This window comes from Pogona vitticeps, chromosome 6 (genome assembly GCF_051106095.1).
Source record: "Pogona vitticeps strain Pit_001003342236 chromosome 6, PviZW2.1, whole genome shotgun sequence".
Classification (NCBI taxonomy): Eukaryota; Metazoa; Chordata; class Lepidosauria; order Squamata; family Agamidae; genus Pogona; species Pogona vitticeps.
The window spans coordinates 119,079,191-119,096,779 of NC_135788.1; the positions used below are offsets into that span (position 1 = coordinate 119,079,191).

The 17,589-nt window shown below is 53.2% G+C and overlaps 2 protein-coding genes across 12 annotated transcripts; one reads left to right on the forward strand and one right to left on the reverse strand.

Annotated features, from left to right (window-relative positions):
- The first annotated feature begins 288 nt into the window (after positions 1-288).
- Positions 289-10,107, forward strand: GMPR2 (guanosine monophosphate reductase 2). Of its 7 annotated transcripts, none has more exons than XM_072977082.2 (11): positions 289-477; positions 1,640-1,735; positions 3,353-3,447; positions 4,550-4,669; positions 4,970-5,053; positions 5,839-6,012; positions 6,765-6,846; positions 7,106-7,212; positions 8,087-8,129; positions 8,244-8,403; positions 9,302-10,107. In XM_072977082.2, the coding sequence occupies exons 3-11, from the start codon at positions 3,361-3,363 to the stop codon at positions 9,495-9,497; spliced, it is 1,053 nt and encodes a 350-aa protein (XP_072833183.2). In that variant the 5' UTR covers positions 289-477; positions 1,640-1,735; positions 3,353-3,360; the 3' UTR covers positions 9,498-10,107. The 7 variants fall into 7 exon arrangements, with proteins under 7 accessions (XP_072833183.2, XP_072833192.2, XP_072833187.2 ...); XM_072977086.2 differs by lacking the exon at positions 289-477 and adding an exon at positions 485-596; XM_072977088.2 differs by lacking the exon at positions 289-477 and adding an exon at positions 539-558.
- On the reverse strand, positions 8,865-16,753 carry TINF2 (TERF1 interacting nuclear factor 2). 5 transcript variants are annotated; one of them, XR_013537678.1, is made up of 10 exons: positions 16,577-16,752; positions 15,602-15,884; positions 15,260-15,361; positions 15,015-15,116; positions 14,034-14,144; positions 13,098-13,197; positions 12,845-13,013; positions 11,879-11,940; positions 11,086-11,159; positions 8,865-10,219 (listed from the first exon to the last, which is right to left on the reverse strand). XR_013537678.1 is itself a non-coding variant. In XM_078378347.1 (10 exons), exons 2-10 carry the CDS (start codon positions 15,857-15,859, stop codon positions 10,177-10,179), a joined length of 1,137 nt encoding a protein of 378 aa, XP_078234473.1. In that variant the 5' UTR covers positions 15,860-15,884; positions 16,577-16,753; the 3' UTR covers positions 8,865-10,176. The 5 variants fall into 5 exon arrangements, 2 of the variants coding, with proteins under 2 accessions (XP_078234473.1, XP_078234474.1); XM_078378347.1 differs by having other exon boundaries at positions 11,086-11,275; positions 16,577-16,753; XM_078378348.1 differs by lacking the exon at positions 16,577-16,752 and having other exon boundaries at positions 11,086-11,275; positions 15,602-16,017.
- Positions 16,754-17,589: the final 836 nt, after the last annotated feature.

Sequence of the window (17,589 nt, forward strand, 5' to 3'; positions counted from 1 at the left end):
CCCCCCTTTCCCCCCTCGGGACTACATTTCCCGTCAGGCATTGCGAGGGAAACCGCCGTACGCTCTTGGGAGCGTCGCCGCGCAGAGCACGCTGGGAAGAGTGGTCTTTCCAGCCTCGCGCGGCCCCTTCCCGTCATTTGATTGGCTATCAGGCCGGCCGCGGCCTTAAAACTCGGAGGGCGTTCCAGGCTTTCTGGGTACGGTAGTCCAACTGCCGGCCTTCTCCGTGACAGATGCGACGCGACCAGACTACACGTCCCACAAGGCCTTTCGCCCGAAGAGGTGGAGGGGTAGCCGGTTTCAGAATAAACAGTTAGGGAAGGGCCGGCTGGAATCCTTCGGGGCGGAAACCGAAGGCTCGCGCCGCTGACGCCGGGTTGGGGGGGTCTCCGTCCTCGGACTGCGGAGGGGGGGCACGCGCAGAGCGGAAGTGGGCCCTGGGGACAAGGGGGCGGACCGGAAGTGGGGCTCAGCCAGGTCTCTCTCTCTCTCTCTCTCTCTCTCTCTCTCAATAAACCCAGCATTCTGAATGGGAAGGACCCCTTATTTATGCTTTGAGTAGGTGACGGTCCCTAAGCGGATGCTGGAGGATAGTGGTGAGGAAGGGGCCCTGCCACATGGGCTCGAGGGGCCTCACATCTCTTTCCCTCCTTATGTGGAAAGACCTGAGCTAAGGAATGTTAACTGATTTGGACTACAACTCCCAGCATGGGCAGGTTAACTTTTTTTTGGACTACAACTCCCAAGATGGGCAGGTTAAGGTTTTTTTGGACTACAACTCCCAGCATGGGCAGGTTAACTTTTTTGGGACTACAACTCCCAGCATGGGCAAGTTAAGTTTTTTTTGGGACCACAGCTCCCAGAATGTGGAATTCTGGGAGTTGTAGTCCAAAAAAAGTTTACCTCCTCATCTTGTGGGAAAAACATCCTGTTGGTCTGGCAGACCCTGGCTTCCTCCGAAGCATGTCTGAACACTGTACTGTAGTAATACACTCGATTCCTCAGATAGCTGTTCCAGGTCCAAATTGCTGCCACGTTTTCAGTACAGTACGGCTGCAGCATCCATGGGGGACCGGATCCAAGCCTCCCTCCCTGCGGATGCTGAAAAACGTGGAAATAACAAACTATATACATAGTATGGTCTCTGGCTCCCTCCCGTGGCTTATTTTGGTAATTACATTATGAAAAATACATTGTGTTTTTTAATTTAATATTTTCAGGCAGTGGATAAGTGAATCCGCAGATGCTGATGCATCAGATGGGGGGATTTTTCCTACTCTATTATCATTGCTGGGCAGGAAACAATCTAGCCCCACCCCTTGCCAATGAGGTATTCCTGACAGGTTATATTCCCACAATCACGGATTTGTCATAGATCTGGGGACAGACTGTGGTGGAGGTTTCAGCATAGGCAGAGGAAGCGGGATCTGTAAAGCTGGCAAGGGCTTGGCTTTAAAAGGTCATTTTCATTAATGAAGGAAGGTGCCCGCCAGACCCTGAAATAGCGCTGGGAGCTGGTTTTAGATCGATAATGAATTCCATTTAGGACCAAGATTTGGACAGGATGCCAAGATTGGAGATGAGAGAGAGATAAGATAGTGTTTCTCCCCCTCCCTCCCTCCCTCCCACCCCTCCTTAGTGGCAGCAACTGCAAAAGAGACACTGATGCCAGAGCGAAGATCATGAGCAGCTATTAAGGAGCTTCAGTTCCTGGAAACAACACAACTCACTAAAGGTAAGAGTAATTAAGAGCTGGATGAGAAAAGCTACCGCTGAGAAAGGCTAGCTTTAATATTTTCTTTTTTATGTCTTCTGGCACCGATATCATAGAATAAGAAGGCAATGCTTACTCATAACGGAGTACAGTAGGATCCCCTTATCTGTGGGATCAGTATTCACGGGATTCACTTAGCTACAGTCTGAAAGTATGAAAAATATTAAAAGGAAAGTCCTAGAAATATGGTATTTCTAGAGAGGAAGCTACCAGAACTGGTCACTAGAGGGAGCCAGAGACCATGAAATGTGTAGTTCGGTTCAGTAGACTAGAGAAATGTACAGTTGTACAGTACTTCCACGATTTCATTACCAGAACTGGTCACTAGAGGGAGCCAGAGAGCAGGCTATGTCTAGGGTTTGCTTTTAAAGCCCTGTTTGTTATAATTCACATTTTTCAGCATCCATGGGGAGGGGGCTTGATATTTATTCCCTACGGATTAGGAGGGTCCTAGTGTACCTCCTGCTGTATTCAGAAACGGTGCTCCCTCTGTATTCAAGGGTATTCCTGTATGTACACTATCTCATTTGCAGCAAACCGAAATTTATCTGCTTCCCAGCACCTGTCCCGTGGCTTTCAAAGGCCATGTTTGTCCAACCCCTTGAGGATGATGGTGCTGTACAGTTGTAAGATCTAATTTAATTTTTTTTTAACAAGACCCAAGATCCACTGCTAGGCAGAGCTGGGTACAAATGCATGTAGAATTTAAAATATATGAACCCAAGAATTTAGTTTTGAATGAAGAAGATTGGAGTGAAGCTCACAGATTTATTGCCCCCAAATCCATTCCTGGTGGCTTTTTTAAAATTTCATTTAGCTGGGAATCGGAAATGCTTGCCAACTTATTGCAAATCATTCGGGGGATCTACCTTCTGCCCAGTCCTGCTATGAATGAGTTTATGTATTAAACAAACAGGAATCCTGATTAAATTGTGCATTGCAGGTCAGCATTCCTAAAAAAAAAAACAAAAAACACACATACATGATCCATGTTCAAAACCATCCTTGATATTAACCCTCGCCCCTCCCCAGTCTCCTGTAGGCTCAACAGGAAGCAATGCTTATTTTTGAGCATGCGTAATTGCTGTTGTTATAGGCTGTCAAGTCTCCTGTGACTTAAGCTGACCCTATGAATGAGCAATCTCAAAAATGGCCTGTTTTCCACTGCCCGGCTCAGGTCTTGCAAATTCAAGCCTGTGGCTTCCTTTAGCGAGTTGATCCATTTCATATTGGGTCTTCCTCTTTTCCTGCTCCCCTTCCACCTTTACCAGCGTGATGGTCTTTTCCAGAGAATCCTGTCTTCTCAGGAGGTGCCCAAACAAGGACAGTTAAGGTTTCAATATTTTTGCCTCCAGAGAGTGTTCAGGATTGATCTGTAATTATCAGAGAAAAATAGTGGACCCCATGTTTCAAAGGACCCTCTCCCCAAAAGTTACCCATTCAGGAACAATGTGCTCCCCAATCATCTCTCAGAAACTGTCGTCTCCCAAGAACGGCTTGCAGACCAAGGCCCAAGAATGGATGATTTTCAGCCGGGTGGGATCCAGGAGGAGTAAACCTTTTTTCTCTTTCTTCCAGTATCCAGGATGCCACACATTGATAACGACATCAAGTTAGACTTCAAGGATGTCCTGCTGAGGCCCAAACGGAGTACTCTCAAATCCCGCAATGAGGTGAGAACACACCTTGGGAGTCTTTCTACAGGCTGGAGGCGAGAGGGGATGGCTGAGGCCGGTCGTAACCCAGCGAATAGGCCCAAGGCTTTGTCACGAGGCATCGGGTGACCCTCTGAGCTTTGGACTTGCCGGCTGGAAATGAGAAAGATGTATAAAAAGGGTCCCCTTGACATTTAGTCCAGTCGTGTCTCAGTCCAGGGTGTGGTGCTCATCCCCATCTCCAAGCTGTACAGCCAGCGTTTGTCCGAAGACAGTTTCCGTGGTCACGTGGCCAGTGCGACTAGACACGGAACACCGTGACCTTCCCACCGAGGTGGTACCTATTTACTTGCACTTTTTAACATGCTTTCAAACGGCTAGGTTGGCAGGAGCTGGGACGAGCGACGGGAGCTCCTTCCGTTTGCATGGATTCAATCTTACGACGGCTGGTCTTTTCACCTTGCAGCACAGAGGCTTCTGTGGTTTAACCCGCAGCACCACCAAGGAGATAGTGCCCTGGAGGAGCAAAAGTGCCCTGTGCCCCTGATGCTGGGCCGTGTCACAGACCTTTCCTTTGGAGCTGTGAAACTAAGCACGTGGAGGGGGAAGGGAAGCTGGCCTCTTCATCTTAATTAACCTTAATTAATTTTGAAGTGGCAGGACCTTGGGTTTCACCTTTCTAGGGGTGGAAGGGAGCCAACATGATCTACCAGTCACAGACCATCTTGATCCTGGATTTTCCATATTTTGGAAATGTCTACTACTCAGTTTGGTCCTGACCACTCTGTCTAGTAGAAGCCATTCCTCCTCTTGGGATGGCCTCAGCATGGTCTTTCCTAGCAGGCATCTCGAAAACAAGGAATGCCTGAAGGTTAAGAGCCGTCCCAATGTTTTGAGGGGCTCCCCAGTCGTGGAACACAGCGAGCGGTTTAGTTTACAGGCAGGGCAAAAGGTTGGGAGGACCAGCCTTTCATGTCCTCACTTCCCGGGTGGGGTGGGGGACACCCAGGCCCCGGCTGGACCAGCACTCCAAGGGACGAGTGGGTGGCTCAGAAATCTCTAGGGAGTCACATTCCCCCCCCCCCGAACAACCTCTTTCTGTTTTGTTTCTTTTTTCCAGGTGGATCTCCTGAGGTCTTTCGTATTCCGTAACTCCAAGCAGACGTACACTGGGATCCCCATCATTGCCGCCAACATGGACACCGTGGGGACCTTTGAAATGGCGAAGGTTCTGGGCAAGGTGGGGTGGCTGCGCTCAGGAAATCCTGAATTCACTTGGAGTTCTTTTTCTTTTTTTCTGCTGGCGACTTCTTGGTCATTCATGGCCCCGCGTTCAGCTTATTGGCCCCGCGTAGATAGGTTTGATTGGAGCCTCCTATCTCCTCTTCTGCAGCAGAGCAGCTGCCAGAGGGGTGGGTGTGGGGTGATCAGCTGTCAGACCTCCCATCTGATCTGAACCTGGCCATTAGTTGCCCTGGCCTTTCTATTTATTTCTTCTCTATCTCAAGAGTGTGTGTTTTTTCTTCTCTCGTCTCCTCAGTTCTCTCTCTTCACCGCCATCCACAAACACTATAGCCTGGATGAGTGGAAGGAATTTGCAGCTCAGAATCCAGATTGTCTCCAGGTGAGTGGCCCTTATCATCGTCACTTTTCCTTAGGCCCATGAAGAAGTTTTGCAGATTGCCCCAATCTTCTTGAAACAGGCTCATTTAATATGTGTCCAGATAGCTTGCTTAACCGTGTGTTCATCTCAGTGAAACGTCTTATCTTAGTGTGAGTGTTCGTTCATTTGGTCCTTCCTTCCTTCCATCTGTCCATCCATCTGTCCGTCTGTCGAACCCTGCTTTTCTCCTTAAGATGACCCAAGGTGGCTTACATCGATGAAAAACAGTATTTAAAGCTAACCACAGTGAGCATGAAAATACAAAAAAAAAAGGATTTAAACAAAAACATAGGTAACACCAAAACAAAACAGTAAAGTACAACAGTCCATTTAAAAAAAAAAAACCCACTCAGAAAAGATGGGGGCTATCGCTTGGAAAAAAATGTCTCAGTTGAAAACCCATGTCTTTTCCCCTTCGGCACATGGGGGGAGGGGAGCAGCAAGCATAGGTTAGACGGCTTGAGCAAAAAGAGATGCTCAGCTCACCCAGTGCTTTAAAAAAATCAGTGCAACATTTCAGCTGTTACAGAGGATGGGTAAAAAGATATTATGACGTCTCCTATTTTTGCACACAAGAACCACACGCCATTGCCCCAGCGAGTGAGCGAGAAGCAGCTGCTGAGTCTTCCTCGGGGCGGCCCCATGGGGGGTATCCCTTGGCCACAGATGGCTAGCATCCCGTCTTGTCTCCTTTGCTGGTTTGTGGCTGACTGTCTTCTGACGACTCTCCCCCCCCCCCCCCCCAGTATGTGGCGGCCAGTTCGGGCACAGGTTCCTCGGACTTCGAGCTGCTGGAGCAGATCCTGGAGGCCGTCCCTCAGGTGCGCTACATCTGCCTGGACGTGGCCAATGGCTACTCGGAACACTTTGTCCAGTTCTTGAGGGATGTGCGCAAGCGGTTCCCCGATCACACGATCATGGTACGTCTGCCTTCTCTGACGACACCCGATTGACTTCCTCTGGGGCACTGGAGGGGCGTGGCTCTTTCCATTTCCTTTAGACCCTTTAAAAGAACGACGGACTTGCAGAGTCCAAGGTTTAACTGGTCTGATGCAGGAAATATACAGCTGAAGCATCCCCAACGGATAGCTATCTAACCTGGGTTTTTCCCCTCCCCTCCCAAACTGAGAATCCAACTGTTTTTGAAGCAGACCATTCCCATTGTGGAACAGCTCTTATTATCTGGAGGTCATTCTTGTGCTAAGAAGATATACTTAGTGGTTTAGGTCTCTGGCTTTAGAGCCAGAGGCTGGGAGTTCGATTCCTGACTGTCCCTGCTTAGCAGGGGCGGAACTCCGTGATGCAGAGGGTCCCTTCCCAGCTCCGCAGTTCTAAGAGGAGGAGTTGAATCGCCCTTGTCATTCTGAATGTTAATTTTTCTGGAACAGCAAAGTCGTTTGCTCCTTCTCCTTTGCGATAGCTTTCCAGCATCTGAAAAAATCGCTATCATCTCCCTCTTGGTTTATCACAACTTTCTGGGCTAACAGTCCAAACACCCTCAAACTGTTGGTTTGCAAGACCGTCTCGGACACGTTCCAACTTGGCAGGCGGTCTGTGGGTATCTTCCCTGTGAATTCTCTGCCTGCCCCATAGCGGCATGTCTCCTTCAAGCCAGCCCCCCCCTCCCACCGGGCTATCCTGCCACGCTCACGGCCCCTTTTTGCTTCCACAGGCTGGGAATGTCGTGACCGGGGAGATGGTGGAAGAGCTCATCCTGTCCGGGGCTGACATCATCAAAGTGGGAATTGGACCAGGTGACTGGAGGGCCGGGTGCATTTTTGCACCGGGGGGGGGGGAACAAACCCAGTAAGAGGAGAGCTGAGCCTTTTTGTGCTCAACGCGGAGCGGTTGTTTTGGAAGAAACGGGCCCGTCTTTGCTGCTGGGAGAGGAGGGAGTAAAGGAAGCCGCTTCCCTCTGGAGCGGAATTGTGCATCTTTTCATCTCACGTAGGAGACGGAGGCCTTTTTGAAATCACAGGCTGGCTGGAGTTACTTTGCCTTGACTTTTTCCAGGTTCAGTATGCACCACCCGGAAGAAGACGGGGGTGGGCTACCCCCAGCTCAGCGCCGTCATGGAGTGTGCGGACGCTGCGCATGGCCTCAACGGTCACATCATTTCGGTGAGTAGCTTTTAGCCCCAGCGGCTGCAGCCTCGGGCTTGGTGGGCTAAAGAGTGCTGCAGAAGCAAGAGGTTCTACCGGGAGCAAACATTCCTTCTATGGTGCAAGTCAGAGTCCTGGTTGATTCCCCACTTTGATCTCGCAGAAGGCTGGCGCTCAGAAAACATCCGTTTAGGTATCTCTCGTGCTTGCACAGCAAGAACAGAAGAGTTGCCAGTATCGCAGGACGGTGATCTCCAAGGGATCGGTTACCTGCTCACAATATTCCATAAAACTCCCAGATAGAGATATTTCTAAAGCGTTATTACCAGAACTGGCCACTAAAGGAACCAGGGACTAAGCTATATATATAGGGTTTATTGTATCTGCAGTTTGGGGCACCCACTGAGTGGGGGGTTGGAACGGATCACCCTCAAGAGACTGCGGCCCTACTGTATCTTCTCAAAACTGTCAGAGAGAGAGAGAGAGAGAGAGAGAGAAAAGAAAATCTTAGCTGCAACATCATCTGAGGATAGGTATCCCTCTTCTTTCGAGAAAATCCAGCCCGTTCTCAGCCCATGTGTCAGCAGAAGCGACGCAGTGACCGCAGACCTGGGCTGGAACCTCTCCATGCTAATCCTCAAGAGCCATGACGCTAAATGGGTAACCCTGAACCCACCCCTCTCTCCCCTCCTGACCTAACTCAGGGATGTGAGAAGGATGAGCGGAAGGCCTTCCTCCTCCCTGAGGGCCTTGGGAGAAAAAGTGGAACACAATGTGGCTCTTGAATAAAAATGTTGGTTCACTGAGAGAACGGGCAGTTGCTTCGGAAAGGCAGCCGTGAGAAAAAGGAATGCGGAAAGCCGAGATTCTCCTCCTGTCTTCTCTCCTGCAGGATGGAGGTTGCAGCTGCCCGGGGGACGTGGCCAAGGCTTTCGGTAAAACAGCCATGCTATCTCTTTGATATTAAATTTGCTTGGTGGGTGGGTTTAGGTAGAGCCCCACGTGGTTCTCTCCTGCTCATTCCACTCCCGTTCCATCCCATCTCAAAGGTGCCGGGGCGGACTTTGTCATGCTAGGGGGCATGTTGGCTGGCCACACAGAATCCGGCGGAGATCTCATCGAGAAGAACGGCCAGAAGTACAAGCTTTTCTACGGCATGAGCTCCGAGGTGTCTATGAAGAAGTACGCTGGAGGGGTTGCCGAATACAGGTAGGAGGGGAGCAGGGAGGAAGGAAGGACCAACACTCGCTCACTGGTCCTTGGTTTCTGCCCTGTGGTCAAGGGAGGGCTGGTGTAGGAGGCTGCGATGCTCCTGCTCAGCATTTGAGCCACCCTCCAGAAAATGTCATTCAATGACCCAACCCTTTTTTTAGCATCATGTGGCCACTGAGCCTGCCGGATCCCCATGTTGTTAAAAATCCATGTATAACTCTTATATTCCCCCCCACCCACCCAAAAGTAATTACAATGCAGAAACAGTTGATTAACATGTACATAGATACACCTACGGACCTCCCTTGACCCACACCCGCCTCCCAGCATGCCCCAGTGCCCTCCCCAGCTGCCACGCCAGGAGAGGGAGCCTCCTGGGGCACCACCACCACCAGCAGGGGCCAAGACGCCCCCTTTCTCATAGCACTTCCTGGAGACAAATAGCAGCACATTACTGATTGAAGATTCATTTAAATTTTTATTAAGTTAAAAAAAAATACGCTGCGTGAGAACAGAACAAGATCAGCATTTCGGCTCTTGAGTTCCAGGACCGAGGTCTGTCCTGCGTCACGGTACCATTTCCATTTCGACATCCTCTTTGCTCTAGAGATTCCAGGCCCCATCAGCCCCCAGCTATGGGGGTTATGGGGCCTGGGACTGAAGCACAAAAAAAGGGTCGCGAGTCCCCCGGTGCTGACCTGAGAGTGTGAAACGGAGCCCGGCAGGGAAACCCCTTGCCTGGCTTCTTTCTGCATCCAGATCGGGTGGCTTTAATGTTCAAACAAGTTCCTGCAGTCGCTCCGGCCAAAGCATGCCTGGTAAGGGCCCAAATTCTGATTCGGTTAATAGACGAGACCCGTCCCTTGGCTTCAGCGTCTCTTCCTCTCCCCCGCAGGGCTTCCGAAGGCAAGGTGGTGGAGGTGCCGTTCAAGGGCGACGTGGAGCACACGGTGAAAGACGTGCTGGGCGGCATCCGTTCCACCTGCACCTACGTGGGGGCGGCCAAGCTGAAGGAGCTGAGCCGCCGCACCACCTTCATCCGGGTCACCCAGCAAGCCAACCCCATCTTTGGGGATGAAAAGCAGTCCTGAGCGCCCCGCCTCCCTGCCTCCCTTCCCTACCCAAGGGGGGGGGCGACTTTGGAGGACTCTTCACCCCCCAGAAATGGGTGGCCATGCGGTCTACAGGGTTCCGGTGTGTGTGTGTAGCCCCTAAAAATAATTCCTGCAAACTCTTGTCGTCCACCTCATTTCAGGACTGCCAGGGAGGGACTGAGCGGCCACCGAAAGAGCAACTGGTTTGCATTGAACCTACCCAGTTCCTCCCCATATCACACCGTCTGTCCCTCCAAGACCTTTTGTTTCATTGAATTCTTGGTTCATTCCAGTGCAGGATTGTTCCTCCTCCCCAGACTGGGCAGGAGGAGCAGGTATTCTGCTTTATCATGTTTACATAGTCTTTTTTCCACACTCTGTCTTTTCTTAATGTTGGTGCCTGCATTCCAGGATTCCACACAAGTTTCTCGAAACCAGCCCTGGAGGGAGCCCTAGTTCCACTTCCCCCTCCATCCCCCGGATAAGGGAGAGCGAGTTTTCCATTCCTCTGCGACCCAAAGACAAAGACCCATAGGAAAAAAAAAATCAAAGGAAAGCTTTGACAGTGTTTACTGAATAAAGCTGAATAAACATGACTCGCAGGGTGGCATTTCTCTCTGTGTTAAATTTTTTGGGGGGGGAGAAAACAGGGAGGAGGAGGAGGAGGCGGAGGCGGTCAGACTGCAGGAGAGGCTACAACGGCCAAACAAATACAACACCTACAGGAAGGGGAGAAAACGGGACATTAAGTCGGCTGCCAGGGGACCCCACCTTCAGCCCCTTGAACCGGCCACGTTCTCAAAGGCTTCCTCCACCATCCCCAACAGGACAGAAAGTCCGAGAGTCTTGGTCCTCTCTGAAGCCCCCCAACCTTTAGGGACCTGGAGCACCTAAGACCTTCGGGCGGCCTCCTGAAGGTCACAGCTGAGCGGCCACACAGGCTGGGCTCCTGGTAGTAACAGGACCCTGAAAAAAAACCCCAACTTAAGAGCGTCCGCAGAGGCCAAAAGATAGTTCAGGCCAGGGGTGAGAGAGGCCTGCGGCTCTCCAGATGTGGCTGGGCCACAGTCTCCATCGGCCCTAGGCAGCATCCATAGAGGAAGGATGATGGGAAGACCGGTATTCCCACGGAGCTTCTATTAAACAGAGCATCCTGCCCGTGTAGTCCTGGGGGGGGGCACATTGTGTGGGGAAGAACTGATCTTGCACCAACTCTGCAGTTCCTGTGCTAGCACGCCGGCATAAGTCTCCGCTTGGCGGAAGCTCAACGAGCAGATAACGGCCTGTTTCATTCACTGGCAGGGCAGGAAAGCTGCACGCCATCGGTCAGACGCTCCCAAGTCCGAAGGCCCTCAGGGCTGCATCTTCTCAGGGGTGCGGATGCAGGTGAGGGGCGTACTGTGTGTTCGCAGAGGGAGGTGCCCACCCTTGACAGGCAGCTGTCCAAAGGGCACCCATGATGGCACGCAGCCCTCCTGGTGTCAAAGAGCTCCCAGCCTTCTGTTTGGGCACCGTAGAGAGGATGGCAGCTCACACCACACCGGGGGGGGGGGGGCTGAGAAGAGGGAAGGGAGCGGACACTCACCGATTCCCGACGTCCCTCAGATGCTCCTGGAAGGTGGGGATCAGGGTGTTGTGCTGGGTACACTGGTAATCATCCTGTTTTTTGGGGAGGAAAGGCAGGCAAGGTGGTCCCCAGTTGCCCGAGACCTTCCGGCAGAGGCTCCTCTCTAAGGGGGCCAGATTCAATTCACTTCCCCCAGTGCGTCGGCGTCCTGTTTGTGAGCGAGATGGTCGTTTACAGAACAGACACGACAGATCTCTGCCCTGAGGAGGTTAGAGCCCAGAGTTCCACCCCTGGGAAAAAATTGGTGGGTGGGTGGGAAACGGAAGGGAAAGGCGAGACACCTTCCTTGGCTTCTTGTGGCCTCAGCTGACTCGGGGCCTGTGGAGGTGGCGCGGCCACTCCTGTTCCCCCTGAGCAGCAAGTCTGCGGGGTTTTGCTCCGAACTTTATTGGAGCTATTGAAGCAGCCGAGTCCTTCCGCCATGCCTACTGAGGTTTAAACATCCATCTACAGGGATGGTCCTGCTTCAAAATCACCTTGGACAGCTTTCTTTCAATTTTCAGGCTAAAACCAGGAAGGTAAAATCGTATCTGTGACCCTGATATTCACTTGCTTTGGCTGGCTTGAGAAGTGGGCTGAAATTAGACTCCCTCTCCGATCAGCCTCCTCACAGCCTTACTGGAGCAGGCTCAGTCCCTTCTTCCCAGACCACCTTCACCCCCTCTTCCTCCAGCTAGCACCCTGCCCCAGACTCAACTCCTCCTGCCTGCGGTTTTCCTGAAGGATCGGTCCCCTGGGGCTCTTTCCTCACCTTCCTGAAGGGAGAGCCACTCCCTTCGCTGCTCGAATCCAGCACCATGTCCTGATCTTCGTCTGCAGAGAGAACAGAAAGCGAGGAACTTTTCCTTCTGCGTTGTGGATCCCTCTTCTTTCCCCTCCCTTCACATCCTACGTCAGCAGAGTTCAGCCTCCTTCATGTGGCTGGACCGCAGCCCTCAAGATTCCCCACGTGTTCCGTCCGATTAGACCTCCCTCTTTGCTCCGAAGAAGCGAACTCAAAGAGGACGGCGCAAAATATTTAGAAATGAATGCAATGGGGAGGGGGATTTTTTCCACTGGAGAGAAATCCTTTCCACCAGCCAGGATGAATTCCTGTCCTTGTACACAGAGGGTTGGAAGAGCAAGCACTGCGTAGCGTTTGATCCTACCCTCATTTTAGATGGAACAGAACATGGGTGGTGGTGGTGCGGAGTGGGGAATTTGGACAGAGGAGGGAAGGAAAAAAGGGGGGCAGTGGTTGACTACCTCCTTCGCCTATCATTACCTCCGAATCAACATTTACTCAGAAACTGCCTTTGCGCACCTGAGGTGTAGGAAAAGGCAAGAGAGCATGCCGGCGATGGAAGTGGGGAGGAAGAAGCAAAAGGGCTGGGGGGAACCGGGAAAGGAGCGCCACTCAAAAAAACCGGGCCCTCCTGACATGCCCTGCTGTAAAAATCCCCCCTTGCTTTGCCAATGTAAACGCCAGAAAACAGCAGAGAGCTCAGGCCAAACCAAGGAATCCGTTGGCTGGATTCAGCATCCAGAACAACTCGACGCACAGATCTGTGTGGAGAGCAGAAGAACTCAAGGGGACCGTGCGGGACACATACCTGTTCCGGACCTGTCTGCATGATGTCCGTCAGGATCTCTGAATATGAAAAACGAGGAGGTCAATGAGCTGCGGCAGAAGCAACAGGGGACAGAGAAACCGGGAAAGGTACGGGGAGGCACTTACTCTCTCTGAGCACCCAGGCAGCCGCTCCTCCCTCTTCTGGGCCTGCCTGGGCTTGTCTGGACCTTGCAAGGCTCTGGCGTCTTAGGTCTTTCGTCGTCTTCTTCCTCTTCCTCCTCGCTTTGGAAAGGGGAGCTTGACTGGCTGGGAGAGGGTGGAAGGACATGCGGTCCTAAGGAACACAAGAAGCAGGTTTAGAGGGAAGGAAGGGCCCGCGGGGGGAGGGGGGGAACGCTGTGCCGTCTCTTTGACTCACCTCCAACTTGATAGCCCATGACAGTCAGGTATTGAGAGAGGATGTTGGAGTTTGGCCGGGGAGCCTGGCCGGGACCCTGCAAGGAGGCCGCCACCAACAGCTGGAGAAGGAAAAAAGAAAGACAGAAGGTCACGTCATTCCATCGGGGCAACGCTTGGCCTGCCTTTTTTGCAAGACAGACTCCCGTGAGACGGGATTTCACCCTTCTCGGTGGCGACTCTGGTGCATTAACATGCTCTTATCAACACCAGGAAGGGAGAATCTAGAACTCTTAACTTGCTTTAAGACCACAAAGGAGTCACTCTCTACACCCAAGAGTGTATGGAGGGGGGCGTTCTCCCCTACCCACCATACGGACGCGTGGGAGGCTCACGCCTTCAAGAGCCTACAGGGCTGACAGTCAAGGCCTCAACGTTTAATTTTGTTCCCCAGCTGAGCAAAAGTAGCAGGCTCGGTTTTCTTGAAACCTGAAGGAAATGAGTGGATTTCTTCTTCCTCACTTACAAAGCCCCTCTCCCGACGTTAACGTGTTTCACAGCTGAGCTGCTCCTGATCTAAAAGGCTTCTGCACCCACTTATCACATCTCCTTAACCTAGCGGGGTGGGGAGGGAGGGCAGAGGTGGGAAAAGTTCTGTTTTTGGACTACGACTCTCAGAATCCCCAAACAGCGTGGCAGTGGCTCCGGCAAAACACAGAAAATAAAGATAGAGTGCTGCTGTGGACCGCATGTCTCTGACATCTAGATAAACAGAGAGTCTCAAGCTGGGGTCTTTTGCTAGCCTTGGTCACTAGGAGCGTGTTGACTGGAAAAATAAGAACTAAACAAGGCACAAGGATCCCCCATGGGATGATTCTAGGACGGCTGGAGAGAGAAGCGGTGGTGGCCGACGGCTTGGTTGCAGCCCCAGTCCCTTTTTCTTCCTCCTGGCTGGTACCTGCTGGAAGTTGGGCTCAGGAAGGACACTCTCCAACTGGGCCAAGTAATCAAAGAAGAGATCTTCCACCACACGCAGGAAGGCTTCCCCGTAGTCGTTTTCTAGGTGCTCCTGAAAAAAGGTAACACAAAAAATAAGAGCAGCGGGTATTTCCTCCAGCCCAGGCATGCCCAAAGCACAGCCCTCCAGGGGATCGGAGACTGCAACTCCCAGCATTTCTCATCACCGGCCGTACCGGCAAGGATGGTGGGAGCGGTAGTTCGAAACAGACCTAACAGGCCACACGTTGTCCTCTCAGCTTTACGCCAAAATGTCAGGTGACCCTTGTACTATTTCTATCATCACACATACAAATAGGTAAAGGTTCCCCTTGACATTTAGTCCAGTCGTGTCTGACTCTCGGGCACGGTGCTCATCCCCGTCTCCCAAGCTGTAGAGCCAGCATTTGTCTGAAGGCAGTTTTCGTGGTCACGTGGCCAGCGTGACTAGACATGGAACGCTGTGACCATCCCACTGTGGTGGTACCTATTTACCTATTCGCATTTTTATGTGCTTTTGAACTGCTAGGTTGGCAGGAGCTGGGCCAAGCAACTGGAGTTCCCTCCGTTGCGTGGATTCAATCTTCCGACGGCTGGTCTTCCGACCTTGCAGCACAGAGGCTTCTGCAGTTTAACCCGCAGCGCCACCACGTCCCTTACATATGAATAACTTACAGATATATATCAATTATGCAGCTTCACAGGAAAAAGCTTCCTTGGCCTAGTTCCACCTCAGGGGTGGGCATCCTGGCTAGCAAAAGCCGTTTTCTAGGGGCTCCAACCAAACATTCTGAGAGGACACGCACGGAACTGAACCTGTCCCTTTCTGAAGACAAAGCAGGGGCTCCAGTATAGCTGGGCCAGCCCTGACCTGGCATGGCTCTGGCCTTCCAAAAGCCTGTCCTTCCCTCCTCAGTCCTGGTTCGTTTCTCCTCAGCCTCACCTGCACGTACTTCTCCCGCTCCCTGGGGTCCCTCAATAAGCCGAACACCAGGTCCCGGAAGTTCTCCTGGGCCTCCCGCACCAGCGCCAAGTCCCGAGCGGTCTACGGTGAAAAGAACAGAAGGCCCCCGTCAGCACAGAAAGGATCTCTGGAGCAAAGACGGGGGTCTCAGCCGTCCAGGGTTGCGGTGGAGGGAAGCAAAGCTGGCAAGCAGGGTCTCGCTCTGCGCACACGGACACACTCACAGCCTCCGGGTGGGGCTCAGGCTCCCTCTCTGGGAAGTACCGATCCATGGCCTCATAGACCTTCTCGTGCGGCTGCTCCTCCTGCAACATGGCCATGATCACCTGGGCGAGGTAAGAGGAAAATAAAAGGTCAAGGGACAATCCTGCATCCCACCAGTCCGGGATCAGGGGGAAGACAGAGAAGCAAAGCGCAGTGCGGCCAGAGTCCGTTAAAAAAAACAACAACCCCAATCTCTTGCGCTCCCGAGACATGGGGGGGGGGCGCGAGGCCGTTCGGGGTTTCGTAGCGGCGGTTGGAAGCACGGGTCTCCCCTCCGCCACCCCGGCCCGCCAGAGACTCACCTTGGCCTGCAGGCCCAGGCGAACCTTCACAAAATGGCGGAAGTGCACCAGATCAGGGGCGGCCTCCCCCACGGCCTCCAGCAGCGCCAAGACGCGAGGGAAACTGTGGACCTGGCGCTCCCGGACGACGTGCCACGAGGCCGCCGCCACCAGCCGCAAGGCGACGCTGGGTTCGCAGGCCTCGGCCCGTTCCTGAAAACCTTCCTCCACCTCCTCCTCCTCTTCGTCTTCCTCCTGCACCCAGGCCGCGCTCGCCATCTCCTGGGATCCCCACCACCAGCGCCTGAAAAACAAACAAGGAGGGAAGGAGGGAGGTCAGCAACTACCGGCCCAGACACCAGTTCCCGGCCTCGCCCTTCCCGCTCTAGGCTCCGCCCACAAGGCTGGAGTCCCGCCTCCCTGCCTTCTGGCTCCACCCCCACCCTTAAGAACTGCCCCCGCCCGGGAGCCCCGCCCACTTCTACTTCTCTGGCCTGGCCCTCTGCTCTTCGAGACCGCCCCTTTCCCTGTTCCCACCCACTCTCTCCCGAGGCCCCGCCCCTTTCCGGCCCCGCCATTCCCATTGGCCCGTCTTTTACGGTGAGGCCGCCCCTTTCCCTGTTCCCACCCACTCTCTCCCGAGGCCCCGCCCCTTCCCGGCCCCGCCATTCCCATTGGTCCGTCTTTTACGGTGAGGCCGCCCCTTTCCCTGTTCCCACCCACTCTCTCCCGAGGCCCCGCCCCTTCCCGGCCCCGCCATTCCCATTGGTCCGTCTTTTACGGTGAGGCCGCCTCTTCCCCTGTTCCCACCCACTCTCTCCGGAGGCCCCGCCCCTTCCCGGCCCCGCCATTCCCATTGGTCGTTGTCTTCCCGAATGAGACCGCCTCTTTCCCCCGTTCGGCCTACCCTCTCCGTCAGGCCCCGCCCCCTCATGGGTCCCGAGCCCCGCCTTTTTTCCGCCCCCCTTTCCGTCTCCCGGGGTGAACTTTCCTCACCGCTTCAATACACGACACTTCCGTGTAGGCCTTCACACGTGTTCGCCCCTTCCCCCCAGTTTCAAAACGCGGATCCACAGAAACAGTCCCACCACTCCTCAACCACCCGGCTTCTTGTTTACTTCTGCCCGCGCATTTGTTTTATATCTACGGCGGCTCTTCCGGCGCTGTTTCTATGGCGATGCGCGTGACGTCGCCGCGCCGGAGACGTCACTTCCGTCGATAGCGGGCCGAAGGTTGAGTGGGGGGGAGGCCGGCTTCTACTGTACTCCGAAGTCCCACAGCGGCCCTTGGTGGTTGGTTTGGGAACTGCACAAAGAGCCGGTGAAGGATGCTGATCCCTCATTGGCAGAGGGTGCACGACAACCTTGCGGGGTTGTTAGGCTGTTGTGTGCCGCCAGGTCGCCTTCAGCTCACGCCGATCCTATGAATGAGTGACCTCCAAACTGCCCTGTCCTCAGCTGCTCTGAGGACAAACTCCATCTTGTGGTTTCCTTTAGGGAGTCCATCCATCTTACATTGGGGGTCTTCCTCTTTTCCTGCTGCCTTCCACCTTTTCCCAGCATGGTGGTCTTTCCCAGAGAATCCTGCCTTCTCAGGATTTGGACCCCAAACAGAGACAGCCTCTGCTTCAATTTTTTTTTTTTGCCCCCAGAGAGAGTTCAGGCTTGATTTGATTTAGGACCCCCTTGTTCATCTTAATGGCAGTCCAGGGTATCCCCAAACCTTTGCAGTGTAGACCACTGTGAAGACTACAGGTTGGGATGAGAGTGGAAGGGCAGCTTATCTACCTTGCAGCTTCATTTGCCACTTTCGCCCGTGCCCTGTAAAGATTAGGAGGGCTGGCCAGACACGGACACATGTTCTTCTCGGTATGGGCCCCGAAGTCTTCTCCGAGTGATCACAACCCTCTGAATCAGTGACCCTGAAAACGCCCTGCGTTTCAAAGCCCGACTTGAATCTTGCAGACTCAAGCCTGTGGCTTTCTCTGTGGAGCTAATTCATCTCATACT